General features: G+C 39.4%; 1 protein-coding gene across 5 annotated transcripts in view; it reads right to left on the reverse strand.

Annotated features, from left to right (window-relative positions):
• The window catches only part of ASCC1 (activating signal cointegrator 1 complex subunit 1), a 105,072-nt gene that overhangs the window by 23,472 nt on the left and 56,505 nt on the right, over positions 1-25,095 (reverse strand). For 4 of the 5 annotated variants that reach the window (XM_077894901.1, XM_077894902.1, XM_077894900.1 and 1 more), the window contains exons 8-9: positions 14,407-14,531; positions 7,409-7,494 (exon numbers count right to left, since the gene is read on the reverse strand). In XM_077894901.1, coding sequence (XP_077751027.1) covers positions 7,409-7,494; positions 14,407-14,531 — 211 coding nt within the window. The remainder of the gene's footprint in view (positions 1-7,408; positions 7,495-14,406; positions 14,532-25,095) is intronic. The other variant, XM_077894904.1, reaches the window with a different exon arrangement.

Here is a 25,095-nt window from a genome sequence, read left to right on the forward strand (position 1 = left end):
ACAAGGGATGCCTGGGTGGCTCAGTGGTTGAGCGTCTGCCTTGAGCGCGGGGCATTGTCCCGTGGTCCCATGATGGAGTCCCACATCAGGCTCTCCTCGAGGAGTCTACTTCTCCCTTTGCCTGTGTCTCTGCCTCTCTCTGTGTGTCTCTCATGAATAAATAAATAAAATCTTAAAAACAAAAACAAAAGCATTCTACTGAAAGATGCTGCTACCTTCCTGGCAACTTACTCTGAAATTGAACACTTCTATTCAGAAAGTTGTTTCTTACATGACATTTTTATACCTTTTGAAATCAAATGGCCCGATGTGTGCAGTAAGATCAATCATTAACAAAAGCTGCATCCATCTTAAACATTGAAACAAAACACAGCCAAGACTTCAACAAACTCTTCTGGAAGATAATTACTTAAAAAATAAAAACAAAAACAAAAAACAAATGGTCAGTTCCTATCTTCCTAAATGCATGCCTGTCTTTCCTTTTTTTTGACATTTGTATTTTGACAGTTTCAGACTTACGGTAAAGTTGTAAGAATAATAAAAAGAATTTCTGGATAACTTTCATCCTTCCTGTTTCTACCTCCTACTTTTTTTTTTTTTTTTTTTTTTTACCTCCTACTTTAAGAAACAAATTCTTTAGCTGAATTTCTGATTTTGTTTTCTGGTTTTTGTAATGTAGTTATTGTCAACAAATTTTAGCCATTCAGTTTAAAAACTGTTGGGGCCTAAGCAGTTTTGTTAAATTGTCTGTGATGCAGTTACAACTTGCAGGAAAGAAAAACACAGTGTGAGCTCACTTCACTGAACTCCTGCTTGTTTGGGACTTACGTGGCTCTTTTATCAGTGAGGTGAGGTCTTTCATTAGCTCTGCCCTGTTCTCTCTCTCCTCTCCCTCTGGGACTCTGACTAAATGTGTAGGTTGGATCTCCATACTCTCCTATGTCTCCATGTTTCTCATCCTCTCAGCTCAAATTTTTACCTTTCTCTCTGCTCATGCAATGTTCTGGATAATTTCTTCTGACCTAACTTCCAGCCGACTACATCTCTTCAGCTATGTCTACTTTGCCGCTAAACGCATCCACTGAGCTCCTAATTTCAGTTACTGCATTTTACAGTTCTAGCATTTCTATTTGGCTTTCAAAACTGCTATGTCACTTTGCTTTTATAACAGTTCCCAATTATGTGATAACAATTTTACGTTTGGCTTTTTGTTCTCTCAATACAGTAAGCATAGCTGTTTTCTGCCTAAGTCCCATGACCCCAGTATCTCATGCCTTTGAGTTGTGGATGTCTGCTCATGGGGGGTGGTCTCCTCACAGGCCTGGTTATCTTTGTGTACTGGCCACTTCAGATTTGGTAAAGTTCCTTGGAGGAATATTATTAGGTGGAGAGTTTAATCACTGTCTCCCAGAGAGGATTTTTCTTTGCAACTGCCAAGTGCCTGGAGCACTCCTAGTCTAGAACCTCCTTCATCCATGTTCAAGAACTCATGGTTGCTCTACTTTCTCCTTTCCGATTCTTTTTTTTTTTCCATCTGTAATTCTTTTTAAAATCTTTTTTATTTTCCATTTAGAATCTTAATAATTTTTACGCCACTTAAAGATCCTCTTTGTCATATTTTTCCCTCATATTTTCCATCTCTTCACCTTTGCCAGAGATTTTATCTTCCAATCCTAAATGCAATATATATATATATGTGAGTATACAGATATAATTTCCATGGATTCTCTTATTCTCTAATTGACCTTTTCCGAAATATCTAAACTTGACAAGTGAAATTCTTCTGAAAGTTGTATGTTTGCTCCTCTAACACATTTCCTACTTCACATGATTATCAAAAATAATGTGACGGCTTTCGATGCTTTCGGCAAAAACTATTACAAAATATTAGTATGTCTAAGGGAATTGAATTTAATAAGTGTCAATAGTTATACGCATAAATAGCTTAAAGAAGAAGTGAAATCTGTTTAGTGATTTTACCTGAAAATTAAATTTCATGTCACAGAAAAAAAATTTCAAGTCACAGAAATATCAGGTAGTAGAAACACCACCATAGCTATGGTGTTAATGAGAGACAATAACTTTATTCCACATTCAATTTGCTGTTGTTTATCCTGCTATATAGTGCAATGGAACATTTAGTGATAGACTTTCAAGGAAAGCCTTTCTGAAAGAGTTAAGTTTTGAGGGAGAAAAAAGAATACTAAAGAGCCATGTGACTAAAAAGTAATTTTTTAAAAGAGTTTATTTATTTATTCATGAGAGACACAGAGAGAGAGGCAGAGACAGGCGGAGAGAGCAGCAGGCTCCATGCAGGGAGCCCGATGTGGGACTCGATCCTGGGACTCCAGGATCATGCCCTGGGCCGAAGGCAGGCACTAAACCGCTGAGCCACCCAGGGATCCCCTAAAAAGTAATTTTTAATAACAATATATAATATGGCTGAATATTGAATTGGATAATGGATAATGAAAGACACGATATTTTCTTCCTTAAAAATAATCTAGTTTCTGGAATGCTAGTTAAGCATCCAATTCTTGATTTTGGCTCAGGTCATGATCTCAAGGTGATGAGATCAAGCCCTGCACTCAGTGGGGAGTCAGTTAGAGATTCTCTCCCTCCCTCTGCCCTTTCCTCCCACTTGAACTCTCTCTAAATAAAATTTTTTAAAAAATTAGTTTCTAAACACTATAGTCTTTGTAGTCATTAATGTCTGTTTTTTTTGTTTTTTTTTTTTAAGTAGGCTCCATGTACAACAGAGGGCTCAAACTCATAACCCCAAAATCAAGAGTCCCATGCTCTACTGACTGAACCAGCCAGGTGCCCCTAAAATCTTTTTTTTTTTTTTAATTACTATATAGGGGGCAGCCCGGGTGGCTCAACAGTGTAGCGCCACCTTCAGCCCAGGGCCTGATCCTGGAGTCCTGGGATCAAGTCCCATGTCGGGCTCCTTGCATGAAGCCTGCTTCTCCCTCTGCCTGTGTCTCTGCCTCTCTCTGTGTGTGTCTCTCATGAATAAATAAATAAAATCTTTAAAAATAAATAAGTAAAATAAATTACTATATAGTTCTCAATCATTCAAAAATGAATGAAATATTTGAGTTACTGTCATTTATATCTTTATATCTTTCAAGAAAAGTCTCAATGTAGCTAGATAGACTAAAACATATTTTCAAGGAGAGTATTAAAAATTAATATGGTTTAGGGGCACTTGGGTGGTGCAGTTGGTTAAGCATCAGGCTCTTGGATTCAGCTCAGGGCATGACCCCAGTGTCGTTATATCAGCCTGGATTGGGGCTCTGTGCTCAGCGGTGAGTCTGCTCTCCTTCTCCCTCTCCCTTTGCCCCTCCTCCGGCTCACACACTCTCTAAAATGAATAAATCTTAAATGAAAAAGCAAAAATTTATCTCCATTTTACTTGATTTATATTTTCCAAGATTTTTAAATGTCTGAAAAAATGGCACTTTCATGGGGTCCATGTTTGATTCTGAACCTATAGCACTTTCTTCCTATTACTTCCCAAACATACCAACTGTGCCTTTATTTGCATGACATCACCTCCTCTGGTGAGTACAAGCTAGGGCTCTGATGCCTCCTCTTCACTCTGTAGCTAGAAGCTATGCTTTCACACCGTTAATACTGTATCCCTGTTCAATCTGCTGAGAGCACAGTTTTGGAAGTGATTCTACTGCTTAAGGCCAGTTCAGAGGCCCTCCCAAACAGACTGCCATTAAGACCACTTCTCGCTCCAAAGCTGGCTGTGACCAACTGTTCTACTTCAAGGAGGCAATTATTTCTGGCAGTATGTCTTTAGGTCAGCTTTTCTCTAATTACAAGTTTATCACTGCCTTATGGATAAATCAATAGCATCTTTGTTCCTATCTCTTGGATCAGAAATAGAAACTCTTGAGGGGACATGATCCTATGAATTTGGCCTAGGTCTTCTTTATTTGTACTTTCTCCTTCCGGGGCTGTCAGTCTTCCATAACTAAATATGTTCATTCCTTTTCTGGTTCAAAAAACATAGGAGAATGATTTTTTAGTTGTCAGTTCTTCCAAAGTCCTTCTTAAGGTAAGAAAATTCTTATTTTATCTAGGAATAACTCAATACTGGTCTATTACTGCTGCAACAACTCTCCAAAGAGCTGTACAAAAGAAAAATGTGGCTTCTACCTCCCAAAGTCATTAAAGACTTTTTTTCTTTCTTATTAAGGCACCCAGAACACATAATAATACACCAAGCCAAAAGGACCAATTCTCTTCATGGAGTAGAATAGCAATTGGCTGTTACTTATTAAATTCTTACAGCAATGAGCAATGACTTGCTTTCTCATTTGTTTCTCTTTGAATAGTAGATGAAGTTGATTTTTTTCCAAGGCTGCTTCTCATCACCAGCGTTCCTGATCCTTGACCTATGCAGCTGTTAATATGCTACACACATATGCTTGGGCTCCTGAACAACCAATGCAGTTAACCTTTTGGTTTTCTCCAAGTCAGTTCCTATCTTGTTAGTGAAATTGATGTTCTTTCTTTCTAAACATAATAACTGTATCTAGTACAGAACTATATATATAATTCATTGGTTTTTATGAATCTTTTTCTCCCCAAGGGTTTCTAGGCCCATGGGTTCTCATGTTCTAATTGAGAAAGGCATGTTCATTCATAGTAATTCCAAAAGATGAGCTACTATGTCTACTTCAAAAACATAATTATTACCTCTTCTGTGTTTGGGCATGGGTCATTGCTGGAGGCCACGTTTTACCTTTACTCCCAAAGAAAAGTTAATTCCTTAGATTGAATATAGGTGAAATTATATTTTCTGCAGCTAATGATTAAAAAGTAAAATACTGGTGACTGTCAAAGGACACTTCGTTCTATCTGTGTTCAAAGGGACTTCTCCTCCATACTCATAGCTTGCCCTACCATTTTGTACTGTACTGACTATTAACCATCTCTACCCCTCAAAGACGGGAAGCTCCTGGAAGGTAGGGACTAATTCATAATGAATTAGTTTTATCTGCAGGACATATGGTCTAGCAGATGCTATACAGTCAATAAGTATTTCTGTTGGTGTTAGTATTGCATTCAATTCAAAGTGTACTTAAGTAGACCCAGTTTTAGACTAACTGGTACACACCACTGCTCCAACATTTATGAAATGACTTTGAATTAGATCATCACAGTTCAAACAGATATGCCCAACTTCAAATACCTAATGATTTCTACCTACACACTGAGAATCTTTATGGGAGGCAAGAGAAACAATGCTATCCTGTGATTTGAATCTTTTTGTTATAATTCAGACTCAGCTACTAACTAGCGGTAACCTCTGGCAAGTCACTTTAACCACAGTGGATCTTGTGCCCTTAGAAACTGAAGTGGATTAAATGGTCTCTAAGTCCCTAGCTGAGCCCAGCTCTAAAACTCTGATGAGGCATGACCCAGTAAGGGTACTACTAACATAGCAAGCCCTTGTTAACACTAGAGGGAGCTGCACCCATGTCATTACTGGGGTGGTTAGGAAGATTTCAAGGCAGAACATTGTTAAATTGGAAGGCTGGTTTTCCAGAATGAGAGAAATGAAGTATCAGATGAGACACCCATACTGTTCCTGCAGCTCTGCCATCACTTCCCTCTCAGAAATGTCACAGCACCTCGCACTTGACTTTCACCAGCACACCTTTTGAGCTTTAATTCTGATTCCAAAAGAATCAAGTTGGCTTGAGTCATTCCTACGGATTTCTTTTCCCCATTTAGTCTCCTTTCTTCTTTAATCAAACTAACAATAACAACAAAAAAGCAAAGTGATTAATGCTTTTATTGGAAAAGCCCCAGGAAATGAGATGGAGGAGGAGAAAGATGCGGATCACATTCAAGTTAGGGCCTGGGAAAATCAGGAAATGACAGCTGAATTCATTAGCAGCTTGCCACTCAAACCAAAGCTACCACAGCTACTTTGAAAACAAGAAAACTACTAAAAAATGAGGAAAGCTATCAAGGAAAAGAAGAAATCGACATAGCTCTGCAGTGTAGGAGCCTGAATGCCTGCCTAAAACGAATGCCGTCACAGTCATATCAGGCTCTGCAGTAAGCAGTTCACAGCTGCCGAAGTGATGTCATTAATTAGAGGTAATGGGGTCACATCAGGCAGTTGGCAAGAAAAGTGCTAAATGACCAGATAAGGGAATGGAGGATGACATGGGAAAGGAAAAAGAAAAAGCATTTTTAAAGCTAAAGCTTATTCTGAAGTTATATACACATACTTTCCTCCCAGCCTCAAAAACACACAAGGCCTTGAAAATATATGACCTGGGCAGCCCAGGTGGCTCAGTGGTTTAGCGCTGCCTTCAGCCCAGGGCCTGATTCTGGAGACCCAGGATCAAGTCCCATCTGTCGGGCTCCCTGCATGGAGCCTGCTTTTCCCTCTGCTGTGTCTCTGCCTCTCTGTGTGTGTCTCTCATGAATGAATAAAATCTTTAAAAAAGAAAATATATGACCTAAATCATTACAGAACAAGTAAAATGAAGAATCCAAAACCTCTCCATTTTATCCACTTCTGTTTCCATTTGCCCAGAGGCACAATGATGACATGTTAACCTGACAGAGATGGCATAAACCATGGATATTACAGAATGTAGTCTGTAGGAGAAGGATAAATGCAATCCTGAAGAATGCTTTTTATGGAAACTTCATAGATTACTTTAACACTCAGAAAGCAAAGCTTCAACAGTTAGAAAGAAACCACCTACTTTTCAGGACAGGGGCTATTCCTGAGTAAAAACAGATTACAAATAAACTTTAGAGAGTGACTGTGGATAAAGAGAAAGTCAACTAGAACAAAACAAACAATTCTTTTTCACTTAAAAAAAAAGGCAAACTCAGGATGCCTGGGTGGCTCAGTCAGTTAAGTGTCTGCCTTCAGCTCATGTTGTGATAGCAGGGTCCTGGGATCGAGTCCTGCACCAGGCTTCCTGCTCAGCAGATATTCTGATTCTCCCTCTCCCTCTGCTCCTACCCCTGCTAATGTGAGGAACTCTCTCGCTCACTCTCTCTCAAATAAATAAAATCTTTTTTAAAAACAAGCAAAGTCAGACCTTCAGAGGCAAAATACAGAGTAAAACTTACCAGGTTAAGATCAATGTATGCCTATGAGTCCAAGTAGGTAGGGTACTTGTTTCTGAAATCATCAGTTTAATTTCCAGTACTCTAAGAGATATCATAGCCTCAACAGATTCAAAAAGATTTCTCTTCCTTTAGGACATTAAAAAAAATTTTCAGCCAGACTTTTCAATGATCCTCAAGAGACGCATGAGAAAAATACACTTTACTTTTAAAAGGAGAATGATGTTTTCCCCTTTTTTTAGTACACATGCCAAAGGATTTCCAATTCACCCTGCTACATACTGACCTTCAAAATGTTTCGGCCATCAAATGATTCTCTTTCCTTGAAGATGTATTTGCCATCCGCTGTGTAGAGATTGTACCTGCCTTCAGCTGTAAATATTTCAAAGATAATGTTAGAAAAGAAGCTTGGGTTATTTATATTTGTTTTCTTTTGGGTTTCTATAGGTACACTAGGAAAATACTCATGTACTACCTGGAATATGGCATAAGAGGAAAAACATCAGTCTGAGGTAAGAGATCCAGTGTCCAGTCTCAGCTCTGTCATCAATTCAGTATACGTTTATTCATTCAACACTGTCCAAGTACTCAAGGTGCTACCTAAATAGTTAACTATATTCTTTTTTAAAAATTGACGTATAGATGACATACGTTATGTTAGTTTCAGGTATACAACACAATGATTTGACAATTCTTTTTTTTTTTTAAGATTTTATTTATTTATTCATGAGAGACACAGAGAGAGAGAGAGGAGCAGAGACACAGACAGAGGGAGAAGCAGGCTCCTTGCAGGTAGGCCGACGAGGGACTCGATCCCAGGTCTCCAGGATCATGCCCTGGGCTGAAGGCAGTGCTAAACTGCTGAGCCACCAGGCTGCCCTGATTGGACAATTCTATACATTACTCAGTGCTTACCACCGTAAGTGTAGTCACCATCTGCCACACACCATCTGTCAAACAATGTTATTACAATATTATTGGCTATATTCCCTATGCTATACTTTTTACCTCTGTTAACTTATTTATTTTATAACTGGAAGTTTGTACCTCTTAATCCCCTTTTACCTATTTTGCCCACCCCACCCTCACCTCCCCTCTGGCAATAACCAGTTCATTCTATTTATAAATCTGCTTTGTTTGTTTTTTAGATTCTACGCATAAGTAAAATCATATAGTATTTGTCTTTTTCTTTCTGCTTTATTTCACTTTGCATAATACTCTTTTTTTAAAAGATTTTTTTTTTAAGATTATTTATTTATTTATTTATTTATTTATTTATTTATAGAGACACAGAGAGAGAGGTACAGAGACACAGGCAGAGGGAGAAGCAGGCACCATGCAGAGAGCCTGACGTGGAACTCGATCCAGGGTCTCCAGGATCACGCCCTAGGCTCCAGGCGGCGCTAAACCACTGCACCACTGGGGCTGCCCTGCATAATACTCTCTTGGTCCATCATGTTGTCACAAATGGCAAGAGTTCATTCTTTTTTATGGCTGAGCTGTATTCCGTTGTGCATGTATACACATACATACCCCCATATCTTCTTTACCTACTCATCAAAAAGCTAAGAATTAACAAGTGTTGTTGACAAGGACATAGAGAAAAGGGAACCTATGAAGGTTCCCACTGTTGGTGGGAATGTAAACTGAAGCAACAATATAGAGGTTCCTTAAAAAAATTAAAATAGAAATACCATACAATCCAGTAATTCTACTCTTGGGTATTTACCCAAAGAAAACGAAAACACTAATTCAAAAAGATATATGTACCCCTATGTTTATTGCAACATTATTATAATAAGCAAAATATGGAAGCAATCTAAGTGTCCATCAATAGATGAATGAATAAAAAAGATGTGGGGGTTATATATGTATAAAATTAGCCATATTCTTAGGCAAACTATCTCCTCTAGGGACCTCAATTTGTTTACACAGCTATAGGTTAAGACTAGGTGATTTCCAAAGGTTTCCTGCACTTTAAAAACCCAAGATTTTGGGACGCCTGGGTGGCTCAGCTGTTGAGCATCTGCCTTTGGCCCAGGGCATGATCTTGGGATCTGGGATCGGGTCCCACATCAGGCTCCCTGCAAGGGGCCTGCTTCTCCCTCTGCCTGTGTCTCTGCCCCCACCCCCCGTGTCTCTCATGAATAAATAAATGTTTAAAAAAAAACAACCAAGATTTTGTATAACCTGTATGCATTTTTAAATATGTAAAAATATATAAAAATTCACATATTAAGTAGTCAAAAATGCTGGCAACATTGATTTGGGTTGCAACCAACATGATGTGGGTTGGTTTAAGGACTCCCCCAAAATGAGAGCCCCTTTCAGTTGCAATCAAAGATATCTTTATTCTACACAGAAATGAAGCAAATCTATGACCTTAGCCTCATCAAAGCTGTGCAATAACTCCTTGTGTTAATTTAGCTTGCTTATCCCAAAAGACATCCTTAAAATATAGTAGGTAAAAGGATTTCAAAGGAAAGGGATGACAAGTAAGAAACAGTGAAACACCTTTTTCTATGTCTTTTTCAAGTAAAAATTCAACACAGAGAAGAATCCAAGGTATAGAAAATTCAAAGCATCCTTAAGAATTATTTAACCCTCATGGGGGGCCTGCCTGGGTGGTTCAGCTGGTTAAATGTCTGCCTTCAGCTCAGGTCATGATCCCAGGGTTCTGGAATCGAGCCCATTAGGCTCTCTGATTAGTGGGGAGTGTGCTTCTGCCTCTGCCCCTCTGCTCATGCTCTCTCTGGCTCTCTCTCTCTCAAATAAATAAAATCGTTAAAAAAAAAAGAAAAAAGATTTAACCCTCAAGTATTTTCTAAAATATCAACCCTTTCCTGCCCACCAACAGACACTCAAAAATAGTTGTATTTCCACTTATGAATATGTTCTCTTTTTTTTTTTTTGGAATATGTTCTTTTATTGTATATAGCTATGGAGACTACCAACTCAGAATTAGTAAATTGGTGAAATATGTCTAGGCTGCTAACTCCATGAGCATAATATATGTTAGCTAGCCACGGGAATTATACACTGGTAACTTCTAACAAGAACATATTCTCTTAATCAAAGATCCCAATCTATGTATATTTCACAAATTAAAAATAGGTCCCTGTTAAGTAGAGATGTGAAACTGTAAAGATTTATTTATTTATTGGAGAGAGAGAGAGAGAGAACACACTCATATATGCCCCTGGGGCAGGGCAGAGGGAGAGGGAGAGAGAATCTCAAGCAGACTCTGTACTGAGCACAGAGCCCAAAGTGGGACTCGATCTCACAATCCTGATATCACGATCTTAGCTGAAACCAAGAGTCGGATGCTCAACTAATTGTACTACCCTGGTGCCCCCAAGAGAAGATATGAAACTTTAAATTCATACTAAATAAATATCAATTAAAAGCAGTACTGAAGGGCACCTGGGTGGCTTGGTCTGTTAAGTATTAACTCTTGATCTCAGCTCAGGTCGGTCTTGATCTCAGGGTCATGAATTCAAGCATTAAGTAGGCATAGAGCCTAGTTTAAAAAAAAAAAAAAAAGCAGTAATGATATCTGCAGATTGAAATGGTTTTTTTGAGGGGTGAGGCAGAGGAAGAGAATCCAAAGAAGGCTCCACACTGAGCACAGAGCCCCACACAAGGCTTGTTCTCACAACCCTGAGATCATGACCTGAGCTGAAATCAAGAGTTGGATGCTTAACTGATTGAGCCACTCAGGGGCCCCTGAAGACTGAAATGTTTAATGACAGGTTCAAAATCTGTAAGCAGAATTAGCCCTCAGGGAAAAGCAAATCAGAAGTAAAATGAGATACCACCTCACATCTAACACGATGGAAATAATCCAAAAGCTAAATAATAACAAGGGTTGGCAAAGATGTGGAAAAAATAGAACCCTCATGCACTGCTGGTAGGAATAAAGTGGTGCAGCCACTTTGGAAAACAGTCTGGCAGTTCCTCAAAAGGTTAATCACTGGTTACCATAGGACCCAGAAATTTCACTCTTAAGTATTATACCCAAGAGAAGTGAAAAGATATGCCCACACAAAAACTTGTAATATTCACAGCAGCATTAATCGTAATAGTCAAAAAGAAAAAACATGAATGTCCATCAACTGAGGAATGGATAAATAAGATATGGTACATCCACACAATGGAAGATAATTTGGCAATAAAAAGAAAACAAGGCAGGAGACCTGCTATATATCACATGGATGAACCACATAAACATTATGCTAAGTGAAAGAAGCCAGTCAGAGAAAATCACACATTGCACGATTCTATTTATACAAAATATCCAGGAAAGGCAAATTTATAGGACAGAAAGTAGTTTGATGGAGCCTAGGGCTAAAATGTTAGGGGAATGAGGAGTCACACTGCCAATGGGGTTTCTTTTTGGAGTGACGAAAATGTTCTAAAATTGATCATGGTAATGGTTGCATAACTCTGACTATACTAAATATCACTGAATTATGTATTTTTCAAAGATTTATTTATATGAGAGGGAGAGTACATGAGTATGTGAGGGGAGGGGGAGTGGCCGAGGGAGAGAATCTCAAGCAGACTCCCCACCAAGCACATAGTGAGACATGGGGTTCAATCTCACAAACATGAGATCATGACCTAAGCCAAAATCAAGAGTTGGAGGTACAACCGACTAGGCCACCCAGGCACCCCTGAATTATACATTTTAAATGAATGAATCATAAAGTATGTGGATTATATCTCAATAAAGGTGTTATATTCAAACTATCTCTAAGTAGGAAAGGATAACTAGACTGTGAACACAGAACATTTTCTTACGTGAAGTTCTAGCGCTAAGTGAATATAAACCCGGATCCACACAATTTAGAAGATACAAATTCCTGCATATTTCAACTTTCTTATGTCAAAAGGTTAGTTAATAATGGAATATGGTAAGAGCTCTGAAGTAAGATTTAAGGACTAGGACACTTTCAGAATGCACTGCTGATAGTATTAAATGTCTAATAAAATACTGTCTATACCTGTACTGTCCAAATCAGCAGCCACTAGCCACATGTGATTATTTAAATTTAATTTAATTCAACTTAATTTAATCAGTCTCACTATCTACCTCCAAGTGCTCAATAACTAAACTACATGTGGATAGTGGCTGCCATACCGGACATCACAAGTACAGAATATTTCTATCATCACGAGTTCTACTGGATGGTGCTGGATACAACATATCTTCTGAACCAAAGAATTTAGAGTATACTCTAGAGTTCTAGAACTCTGTCTTCATAGTGATGTTAAAATGTACCTCACCTCAGAGGATGTTTCCAAACTTAAAACTGACCATCTAGAATAAAATAAATACCACAAACTCCTCTAAGTATTCCCACTGGACAAGGTATATACATATATAAAAATGAAATATCCCAGAGATTTTTTCCCCTGAAATTCCAAATAATCTTCTGTAATACTACTTCCCAAATTAAAAAAAAAATGTACTCCATCAGAACTAATATAGAAATTTGGGTTCTATTACCTACCCAAATAAGAGTCTATAGGCTTTGACTCAGTCATTTCAACCATTTTTGATCTCAGTGCTCTCAAAAGTAAAATAGTGATTTATTTGGAAAAAAATCTTAAATAAAATACAACCTAACATCACAAAACATTAACATTAACATTAACAGAACTAAAATATGGACAGCTACAAATCTCTTAGTCCTATAATGACTCTAACAAAATAAGGTTAATATTAAATGATTTCCAGTTGGGATCTTAGTATATATCTGAGAGAAATAAAAAGATGTACAGTTGACCCTTAAACAATGGGCATTAGGGACACCAAATTCCATGCAGTTGAAAATTCGTGTATAACTTTGAACTCCCCTAAAGCTAAACTACCATTGTTGGCCAAAAGCCTTACTGATAATATAACCAATAAATACATATTTTATATATTGGGGACCCCTGGGTGGCTCAACAGTTTAGCATCTGCCTTCGGCCCAGGGCGTGATCCTGGAGTCCAGGGATTGAGTCCCACATCAGCTCCCAGGATGGAGCCTGCTTCTCCCTCTGCCTGTGTCTCTGCCTCTCTCTCTCTCTGTGTCTCTCATGAATAAATAAAATCTTTTTTAAAAATACATATTTTATATATTATATACTGCATTCTTACAATAAAGTAATCAAGAAAAAAAGAAAACTGTAAGGAACAGAAAATACATTTACAGTACTATACTGCATTTATCGAAAGAATTCCATGTCTAAGTGGACCCACACAGTTTAAACTGTGTTGTTCAAAGGTCAACTGTACTTTGACAAAAAGGGACACACAAACTGTCCAAAAGTGTAAATCTACTAATAGTTCATGGGTTCAAGTCCTGATGGAGTCTTCTTCCAACCCAAACTTTCTAAAACCAATGTCAGAGTTCTAAAAAAGGAAATGAAACCTGAATATGAACTTTTGGTGCTGGTATATTTGAAACAACAAGTTTTAGAAGGAGAAGCTGCATATAACTTGAATTTGTGGGTCCTGATCAGATATACGCAGAGTGTGCTAGAAAAGCTTTCACCTGGAGGTGGGGTGGGGGAAGGCAATGGAAAGAAAAGAATCCTTTTTTGAAATGCAGATTATCTCAAGTCAAGGGTTAAAACAAGGCATTTTTATATAAAGGCTCAGATTCCATGAGAGGAAAAATTATTACTTTAACACAAGGTTTCTCAATGTTGGTGCTATTGACATTTCTAGATATTTTGTTGAGGTGGGCTGTCCTAAACATTGTAGAGAGTTAAGCAGCACCCCTGGCCTCTACCCACTAGATGCCAGGAGTAATGCAACCTCAATCCCCTAAGTATGACAACCAAAAATGCCTCTAGACAATCCCAAATGTCCTCAGGGGAAGCGGGGGGGGGGGGGGGGGGGCGCACAAATTGGCCCATAGGAGAGAACTACTGGTCTACTTTTACTAGCTAATCTTCCTCCTTCTCTCTTCTTTTCAAAAAGCCATCAAGTATTGCATAGGACTCACTTATACTAAAATAATTATTTATCGTTCATCTAAAATTTACCTGGGCATCTTGCATTTGTTTGCCAAATCTGGCAACCATCATGCAACAGAAATCAAAGATCTGGAATGTCATGGTCCCACACTAGATATGTCCCTTCCCACTTCCACTGTGCTAATCAAGACAAGTTAAAGATTCCAAGAAAGATTACCAGAAATTGTTTGATAGCCCATTTTGTTCGAACCCCAGGGGTATCACAAGGCCTTGCTGATCATAAACTATGCTACAGTTCTATGCAGGACTTACCATTGGGGTCCTTCCTGAATAGAGTGTTCATCACTGTAGCATGGAGTTTCACACTATTCCACTCTTTCACTATTAGTCCAGAAGCCTGAAAACGTTCCAGCACTCGATCGACTAATTCCTGAAGCCTAAAGAAATTGAAGGAAGAAGTATAAAAATCTTAGTAACCTCATGAATCCCTGATTTACTGGTTCAATGTTCATAGAATATCTGTTCTGAGCCAATCACTGTGCAAGACCCTGCATAAGAGGAGGGAGAGAAAGGCCGCAGTCCCCACAACCCAGTGTTCACAGCCTTGGGGAGCAGATGGACGTGGAAACCAATAACTGAAATCCATCACAGGGAGTGTTAAGGCGGGGGATCAACCATACGTGAAGAGGGCCAGGTTTTCACAGGAAGCTTAACCATGATCTTGAAGGAATCAAAGCTTAGCATCTTGGGATAGGGCTCAAGAAGCCAGGTGCAACAGAGAATTGCCTAAAAGGAAGTGCTTTATTGCTTCATCCAGTCAGAGAACCTACAGCTACCATGTGGTTGATGTGTTTCTGCTGGGATCAAAGGAGGTCTGATATAATTCTCAGACATTTGTTCACTGGGAAGGAGCCTGCACTGCAAAGATTCCAGTAGCCTTGGACACTATCCCTGTGTTTATTTCACTGAGGCCGAAGTGCAGTACCAATAAAGACACTATAGGAAAATCCACAGGTTGCATGACTCTTCCCCATCTGGGTACCAGGTAAGCTCTAAGCAGCAAGGGTTCTGCAGTGGCTGAGTTCTATCTTGATGATGGCCATTCATTCTAACACCTCTACCAGAAGTAATTCTTGCACAGATTTCTGCATACTGTCGGGTATTTTGCTCAATAGCCCGAAGAACTCCCTTTCACATTTCTTGTAAGGCCACACTAGTGGTGATGAACTTTTTCAGCCTTTGTCTAGAAAACTCTTTAATCCCTCCTTCAATGTCTGCCTCTTTCAACCTTCCCCTTAGCCTTCTCTGAGATTTGTGCTGATGCTAATTGACTTCCCTGGCCCAAAATAATCTTCCATTAGTATATTAATAAACAAAAGATATCACATTTTTAGATGTACTGGTAATACGCTTTGTGTCAAAATCAGGGCTACCTGTATCCTCTTTTCCTGGATACAAGTAGTCCTAAGAAACTCAGAGTCCATGAATCTGCCTTTGCTTCTTGGGCCATGGCCCAAGTATAATGGCCCACAGAGTAAGCACTGTGGCCAGAGCACAGATTCTTCTTGAGCAGGGATAGACAGGTTAGCTTTATGTGAAATGTGGGCCACGCCTCGCTTATACAGCCCATCTGTGGGACCTTGCCTCAATCAGAACACTCTGGCTTCAGCAACGTGGCTGCTTGATGCCTGTCTCCAAGTGGCCAACAGCCTCTAGTATCCTGACCCTCCAATGATCTTGCACTCATTGAGACGGGGGCAAAACAACTCTTTTCATTTGCACTGCATGCACTGCAGCAAGAGGAAGTTACCGTCCCTGAAAAATTGATCCAGAAGCACAAACGATTATTTTCCCTGTCATGGTTTTCAGGCCCCAAAGTTCCAAAATTAATCTTCTTAAAATTCTAAATTACCTTAATTGCTTTTTATGAAATACTGCCTACCTGCCTACTAACCAAAGAATATTTATAACATGAGGTAAGCCATAATTAATAACAATAATAATATTAAAGTAAATACCCATGTCCCCTTTACCAAACTTCAGAACTGCAACACAGGGCTGGGAGTAGGGTAAAGCAAATGAGGAAATTACTTCAGGCACAAAATTTAAGGCAGTGCCAAAAACTGCAGTAACCAAAATAAATCATGTTTTAATGCAATATTTTAAAAAATCAAAATTAATGCAAAAAAATCCACGATGAATGGAATATCAAAATTTTGAATGAAGATGAGTTAAGTATATTGCTGAATTCTCCCTTTGTGTCAGGCTCCAGTGTGGCCCAGCACGGGGTAGAACAGGACAACAGGATGCTCAGGATGTCCCTCAGGATGCTCCAGGCTCTGGAGATCCAGGTAACTCCTCACTGCCTCGTGACCTTGGCATTCAACATGCACATTTTGTTATACGGCTTCCTCCACTAAGCAGCTTGACAACACCACCTCTGTTGCCTTCTCTTCCCTGGGCCACAGTATCCACCCTCTCCCTCCACTTATGCCGATCCCTCAAACCCCACTCTTCCATGAAGCCTTTCCAACCACCCTAACACCCCCAACTTCGCTGTATCTATGAGCAATGACTCTGCCCTTCTCCTTAGGTGTGCTCTACTTAGTATTCTCAGGGACAGTCCCTTGTTGCTTTAAGTTTGTCTGTCCTATTCCCCTACTAGATTGTATGTTCCTCAAGAGCATCTGACATTTGTCTTACATCTTCCAGAACACCATTATACTTGCCTTTCAGTACCTACTGGCTGTGATTGGTTAACTGATGGATGTGACTGATTAAAAAGTGAAAAGTGAGGAGCACCAGGGTGGCTCAGTTGATTGGGCATCTGACTCACGATTTCAGCTTAGGTCATGATCTCGTGAGTTGTGAGATGGTGCCCTGCAGTTTGTGGGGAGTCTGCTTGGGGTTCTCTCCCCTCTCCATTCCCCCTCACTTGCATGCACTGTCTTTCTCTCTCTCAAATATGTCTTTTTTTTTTTTAAGTGAGAAGTGAATGTAAAAAATAAAATAAACATAGTCTTGAAGGATCACTGAAGATTCACAGATAAAACCAGGGAAGAAGGACACTTTGAGCAGAAGAAACAGCATGTATAAAGATACCAAGGGATGGTCGATCACATCTTATTAGGAAAACTGATTACTGAATATGGCTGTAGCAATGGGTGAGGCAGATAGGACAGTGGAGATGAGCTGGATATAAGTGGTGGTCGAACCATCAGAAGCCATGGGGATTTTAAAAAGAGAATGATGTGGTTAGAGGTCCACTTCTGAAAGCTGACTCTGTGGAAGAGTAGAAAACACTCTACAAGAACAGAGTTGAGGTACAGAAGTCAGCTAGAACAATGTCAGGCACTATTCTACACACTCAATATCTGTTAATACACTTCATCCTCACAATGAATTATTAATCCCTATTTTACCAATGAGGGAACTAAGGCACAGAGAAGTTATAAAACTTGACCAAAGTCACATAACTAATACGTGGCAGATACAAAATCAGAATCTATACTGTCTGGCTTCAGAGCACATGCTTTAAGGATTGCACTAGAAAAGGGGAAAGGATGCATATCCAAACTGTGGCAGGGGCAGTAAGAACCGAGATGAGAGAACAGCTTCACAAGAGCTGCATGAGAGAGAAGCTGATGCCCTCAGACATAGCAGTGTTCAAGCACAGAGAGCAGCTGAGGTGACTGGCAGGAGTCTGCCTTAAATGACCAGGTGGGCCACTGACCAAGGTGGGGCATTCTGGAGAAGCAATTGCTATTGTTATGCTATGTCATTCCAAAGAGAGGGCTAATACTGTATATGCTTTTGAACATGTGACATGGGACATCAAGTAGGAGAGGTCCAGGAGAGGGATGGAAATACAAGCTAAAGCACACAAAATACAGATCTGAAGGCCACCTGGGTGGCTCAGTCAGGTAAGCCTCCGACTTTTGATTTCAGGTCAGGTCATGATCTCAGGGTCATGAGATCGAGCCCCATGTTGGGCTACATTTGACATGGAGTCTGCTTGAGATTCTGTCCCTACTCTGTCCCTCCCCATACTCACTTGCACATGCTCCCTCTCTCAAATAAATAAATAAATAAATAAATAAATAAATAAATAAATAAATAAAATCTTTTTTAGAAAGATACAGATTTAGTCATGAATGCAAAGCAATAGTTAAAAGCATGGAATAGATGCAGTCACAGTGGGTAGGAGGATTCACAGGGAGAGCTAAGGACAGAGCCTTAAGGGTCACACTTATGTAAGGGGCAGAGAAGGAACCAGCAAAGATCATCAATAAGGAGAAATGAGAAAAACCTTCAGAAGAGGACTTTAGAAAGGCTAAAAGAAGAATTACAGGAGGAAAAAAAATCAGTATAGTACAAAGTCACAGAAAAGTAAAGTAAGAAGAAGAACAAAATAAAGTCTATTTACTTCTCAGAGTGTACAGGAGACCTCTGCTGAAGCACACCAAGATGGAGGCCTTGGTAGAGAGGACCAAGGTAGAAACCAGAGGAGGAGAGAGGGGGTAAGTGCACATCAACTCTTTCCAGAAACTTGAAAGGAACCGAGGAAACTAATGCCTTGATAATTAGAAGACACAGGGGCAGCCTGGGTGGCTCAGTGGTTTAGCACTGCCTTCAGCCCAGGGCCTGATTCTGGAGACCTGGGATCAAGTCCCATGTTGGGCTCCCTGCATGGAGCCTGCTTCTCCCTCTGCCTGTGTCTCTGCCTCCCTCTGTGTCTCTCATGAATAAATAAATAAAATCTTTAAAAAAAAAAATTAGAAGACACAGAGTGGAGGGCAGGTTGTTTGTGTTTGCTCTTGATAAGGAGAAAGAACTGAAAATGCTTACAGACAAGAAATTATCCAACAGAGAACGAAAATAAAACTTTAGGTGATAGAGGAAATTGACAGGACAAGATCTCAAAGGAGACAGGAAGGGCTGATGTGCTCCAGGTGAAGGGGATACAGAGGTGAACAAGCCCCTGCCTTGAGGAGCTTACATGCCAGTGGAAGGAGACAGTCAGATAGTGGACACATATACACATACTACAGCAGGTGGTGCTAAGCACCACCATAAAGAAAATGGAGTATTAAAGAGAGATGGGAATACCACTGGGAGTACATGTACCATTTTATACAGGGGGATTGGGGAAGGCCTCCCTGAGACAGTGACATGTGAGCAGACTCAAGGGATTAGCACTGCCCAGAAAGGGAACAGCAAGGACAGGCCTATAAAGCAGCATGTGTGTGGCAGGACTGAGGAATAGTAAAAAGCCAGTGTATGGAGTAGAGCTGCAGGGAGAAGAGCTGAGGCTGGAGAGGTGGAGAGGATCATGGGGCTTACACAGGGCTCGCAGACGTCTATAAGGACTTTGGTTTTAACTCAGAGTGAGATGGGAGCTTTCAGTGCTTTCAGCAGAAGAATGAAATGATCTGACTGACATTTTAGAAAGAAACCTCTGGCTGCTGTGCAGAAGAAAGTGGTAGAGGTGAGGATGAAGCAGGAAGGAGGTCTTTGCAGCAACCAGATGGCTGGAGGGGGGGCAGTGGTGGAGGTGGTAAGAAGGGGAAGCTTTTCTGATATACTGACATGAAGAGTAAAAGATGATTCTAGAGGAATTTTTGTTCCCAACATCTGAAAAACTGAATATGAAAGAGAACACGTCCAAGGATTCATGAGACATCTGTAGAAAGGGAAGGACAGTGATGAATGGAAAGGCAGGCCGAACAAAGCCAGGCTGTAAGGCTTCTGAGGTCAAGGTGAGTTGGAATCTTACCACGTAGGCCACAGGAAACCAAGGAGGGCCTGTAAGCAAGATACACAGGCAAAACCAAAGGCATGGAAGCCAGTTAAGAAAGATGGGCTTCCTGACCAAGTGGTCTTAATTTTTTCTCTAATTACAAAGTTGTATGTGTTCATTATAGAAAAAAAATGGAGAAAGAAAAAAGTATGAAAAGGAGATCATAACCTCTCCAACCACACAAAAACACTTATGCTTTTTTATATGATTTTTAAGTTTTTTTCTACAGATATACATCAATTTTAAAAAGACAAGACAGTTTTTTGTAAACCTACTTATTTCACTTAATGTACCCTGAATATTTCCATGTCTTGGAGTATTTTTTTTTAAATATAATTTTGAGGAGCAATGAGAAAAGCTAAATAATAAAATATCGGTAAAGATGGAAAAAGAGGGCTGACTCATGGAAATAACTTTGCCGCTATATTCTCAAAGGGAAAATAAAATATATTCATGCTACACATAACCCTGATTTTATAGTTAACTGATTTAATTAATTGTGCATGTGGACCTCCAAGCAAAGACCTACATTATATTGAGTCTAAAGTTTTTGATTAACACCATGACAGAACCATAAAGTTTTGAAACACTTCTAAGCATTATAAACATAACTTAAGACTGAACGTAGCGGGATCCCTGGGTGGCGCAGCGGTTTGGCGCCTGCCTTTGGCCCGGGGCGCGATCCTGGAGACCCAGGATCAAATCCCACATCAGGCTCCCGGTGCATGGAGCCTGCTTCTCCCTCTGCCTGTGTCTCTGCCTCTCTCTCTCTCTCTCTCTCTCTCTCTCTCTGTGACCATCATAAATAAATAAAAATTAAAAAAAAAAAAAAAAAAAAGACTGAACGTAGCCAAGCACTGCAAAATCCACCTCAATTACAAATCACAGCACAGGGACACCTGGGTGGCTCAGTCAGCTGAGTGTCCAACTCTTGATTTCAGCTCAGGTTGTGATTTTGAAGTTGTGGGGTCAAGTCCCATGTCAGGCCCAGTGCAGAGTCTGCCGGTCCTTCCCTCTCTGTTCCTCCCCCTGTTTGTGCTCTCTCTCAAATAAATACAAATCTTAAAAAAAAAAAAAAAAAAAAAAAAAAATCACGGCACAATGATGCCTCACTTTCTTCTCCTCTATTAAAGAAAAAGAAGAATGAATGAATGAATGGATGAATGAATGAATAAATATAAAAAATATAAATAAAGAAAAAGAAGTGAATAGGGACTTTGACTAAATAAAAGCAGGGAACAAGAAATATTATACGAAGGAAATTAAATAAATTAAATAAAATAAACCAATTTCCAGCTCTGTCTTTCTGGAAAATTAAGATTTCTGTCCAATTCACAGACTTAGGACTTTGAAGGAACTAAAGTCCTTTACAAAGTTGTAGTCTAAAATCTCACTTTGGGACGCTTGGGTGGCTCAGTGGTTGAGTGTCTGTCTTTGGTTCAGGGCGTGATCCTGGAGTCCCTGGACTGAGTCCCATATCAGGCTCCCTGCATGGAGCCTGCTTCTCCCTCTGCCTCGGTCTCTGCCTCTCTCTCTGTGTCTCTCACGAATAAATAAATAAAATTTAAAAAAATAATAAAATCTCATTTTACGCAAGAAGAAATGAAGCATAGAAAGATGAGTTGCTCAAAGTCAGGACAGAGAGACCAGAATCCAAGTCAGTTGTGCTGTTACCAATTCACTGTGTACTCTAAAAAGTTTGGCTCTTTATCTTATTCACTGCTTTATCCTGGCACCAAAATTAACGCCTGACACATAATCAGTTCTCAATAAATAGTTATTGCATGCATGTATGATTCATAGATGACAAATATTTTGGGGGTTCTATTAAGAGAACTTAAGGGTACTTGAGTACAGTTTCTAAATTTCAGGTTGATATCACAGATACTACATTTAACAGTATGTCTGTATATTTCTAACAGCACAGTCTTTCAATTCTTACTTCACTGATCCTTTCCTGTTTGACTGAGTCACAGAGCTTCTCTATGCCTTTGCTTCCTCATAAGTAAATTAAAAATAATATAGAGTTACTATGAGAAAAATTATGAATTATTCTTAAGCATTTTTATTATTTAGATAGTGCTTAGAGTTTGGAAACAGAAGCCTTAAATCTTAGCTCTTAAAGGCCTTAAGTGCTCCAAAGCTCAAGCATCCCAGAGCCATTTTTACAGATGTGGATTTGTACTGCAGAAAGATCACCAACTCCCTAGAAAGTACAAATTCCAGGCTTTTGTTTGAGAATTTTTTTCCAGTTTAATTCAGTTCCATACAATTAATACTTCTTGAGTGCTTACTGTATATAGGCATTTTGCAAGCCACTACAAAAATAAAAAACTAAGCAAACAAAGTTCTTGTTATTAAGGAGCTTTCAGGTAACTATAAAGGAAGACTTCGGAAATAACACAAACAATAAGAGGTGCTCCAGGTAATTTAAACATGGAAGAGAGTATAGCTGGATTGGGACCAGGACAGGCCATTAGGAGGACGGGCTTAGAACAGAAAGCTAACTGTACCCAATTCATCTTGTGTATCTGCTGAATGAGTGAATAAGTACATAATAAACATTCACTGAACATCTATGAACCTGAATTATAAAAGGCGTTGGATATACAATGCTGAATAAGAGTACTCCCCACCATGAAGAATCCTATAGTCTACTTAAGAAAAGGAGAAAGCTAAAAAAAAAAAAGAAAGAAAAGAAAAAATTGTTTCTTTTTTTAAGTTTTTATTTAAATTCTGGTTACTTTACAGTATACTCTTAGTGTTAATATAGTGACTCAACACTTCCATATAACACCTGGTGCTCATCACAAGTGTATTATTCATTAATCTTCATCACCTATTTTACCCCCACACACTACACCTTTATTCATTCATCAACCAGTGGATACTTGGGCTGTTTCCATAATTTGGCTATTGTTGATAATACTGCTATAAATTCAGGGTGCATGTGTCCCTTTGAATCAGTATTTTTGTATTCTTTGGGAAAATACTAGTAGTACAATTTGCTAGATTGTAGGGTAGTTCTATTTTTAACTTTTTGAGGAACCTCCATACTGTTTTCCAGAGTAGCTATACCACTTTGCATTCCCACCAACAGTGCAAGAAGATTCCCCTTTCTCCACATACTTGCTAACACCTGTTGTTTCTTGTGCTGTTGATTTTAGCCATTCTGACGGGTATGAGGTGGTATCTCTGCAGTTTTTATTTGCATTTCTGCTGGGAGATTTTTAAGCCAGCAAGTCCTATAGCATACAGGCTATGGCTCAGAAGGACAAATACAGTTGTATTTCATGAGATCTACATACAGTTCACTCATGACACGTAACCCAGAAGTTACTTTTATGTCAGTATATGTAGATCTCATGAAATACAACTATAAACACTCAAGAAATAGCAAGGTTTTTTTTTTTTTTTAAAGATTTTATTTATTTACTTGACAGAGAGAGAGAGAGAGCAAAGCAGAGGGAGCAGGAGAGGGAGAAGTACGTTCCCCGCTGAGCTGGAAGCCCAATGTGGGGCTCGACCCCAGGACTCTGGGATCATGACCCAAGTCGAAGGCAGATGCTCAACCATGAGCCATTCAGGTGCCCTTGTTTTTTGTTTTATTTTTAATTTATTTATTTTCAGTGATCTCTACACCCAACATGGGGCTGGAACTCACGATCCAGGATTGTTGGTTTCTGCTTTAAAATAGATACATATCATATTAGGCAATATCTGTCTACTTTCTGAAAGTCTTTAATGAAAAAAAAAATTAGGCTGAATTTTACCAAAAGCCTTTTAGGCATGTATTTAGATACAATTTTTAATTTTGACCTATTGAGAGTTGGATGTTATCAGATTTCCTGGTCTTAATTCACTTTGAATTCCTGAGATAAACCAGCTTAGTCATAATGGATCATATTCATCTGACTCCTACACTCCACCTACAGAAAACTGCCAAATCGAGCAGATTTTACTCTTCTTGAATCTGCATATCAATTCTCGTTGTTACTGTTGTTCAGGCCTTGTTTCTCACCTGGATTCCTATAATGACTTTTGAATACTTTCCCCTCCTGTTCCTGGCTCTTCATTTCAATTACATATGTAGTCTCATAATTACATCAAATTTATATAGGATCATTTGAGGAGAACTGGTATCTTTTTGAAACTAAGTCTATCAATGAACATGAGCAATCACAATTTATTTATAATTTATAATTTTCTGCAAAAAGGTCTTACACATACTTTGGTATAGTTCTTTCCTAAGTACCTAATGGGTTTTGGTGCTACTGTAAATGGATGGTATCTTTTCATTTTATTTTTTTTTCTTCATGGTCATCACTCTAACCTGGTTACTTACTTTCAACTGCAGCCTGGATTGCAATATGACCTGACATGCATTCTTTTCCCCGCTAATCCATTTTACCACACAATACCTTTTTAAAATGAAAGATCATGTCACTATATTGCTTAAAACCCTTCAGTGCACCTAGGAAAACAGTACAAATTCTTTACCAACTGTAGTGACCTTGTATAATCAAGTTTCTGTCTGCCTCTCTGGCCTCATCTCCCTTGTGTACTCCCCTGGTCTTCTTCAAGTGCTGAAACACACTAAGCTCTCTCTCGAGGTCTTTGCACTTTCTCTTCCCTCTGCCTAGTACCCCCTTACCACCATTCCCTTGTGTTCTTTAAGTCTGAACTCAAATGTCAACTCTTGGAGATGCCTCCCCTGGACATTGCATCTGACGCATGTCCCCTATGTTATTCTTCTTATCCTCTTGTTTCTTTCTTTTGTAGAATCTACTATATTTTATAATTATTCTTTATTACTTTTTTTTTTTTTTGTCTGCTTCCTCTTTGGGCAGCTAGACTGGGTCTGGAGGATCCAAGACGGCCCCATTCACATGATGGGAGCCTTAGTGCTGTCAACTGGGACACCTTAATTCTTTTCCTCATGGTCTTTTTTTCCAGCTGGAGAGTTTGGACTTCCCTAAAAAGCAACTGTGTCCTGAAAGGTTGAATTTGAAAACAAAAGCTGGGGGCAGCTGGGTGGGTCAGTGGTTGAGCCTCTCCCTTTGGCTCAGGTCGTGATCCCAGGGCCCGGGGATCGAGTCCCACATTGGGCTCCCCGAAGGGAGTCTGCTTCTCCCTCTGCCTATGTCTCTGCCTCTCTGTCTCTCTTATGAGGAAGAAGAAGAAGAAGAAAGAAGAAGAAG

The sequence above is a fragment of the Canis aureus genome, chromosome 4 (assembly GCF_053574225.1).
Source record: "Canis aureus isolate CA01 chromosome 4, VMU_Caureus_v.1.0, whole genome shotgun sequence".
NCBI classification, from domain to species: domain Eukaryota; kingdom Metazoa; phylum Chordata; class Mammalia; order Carnivora; family Canidae; genus Canis; species Canis aureus.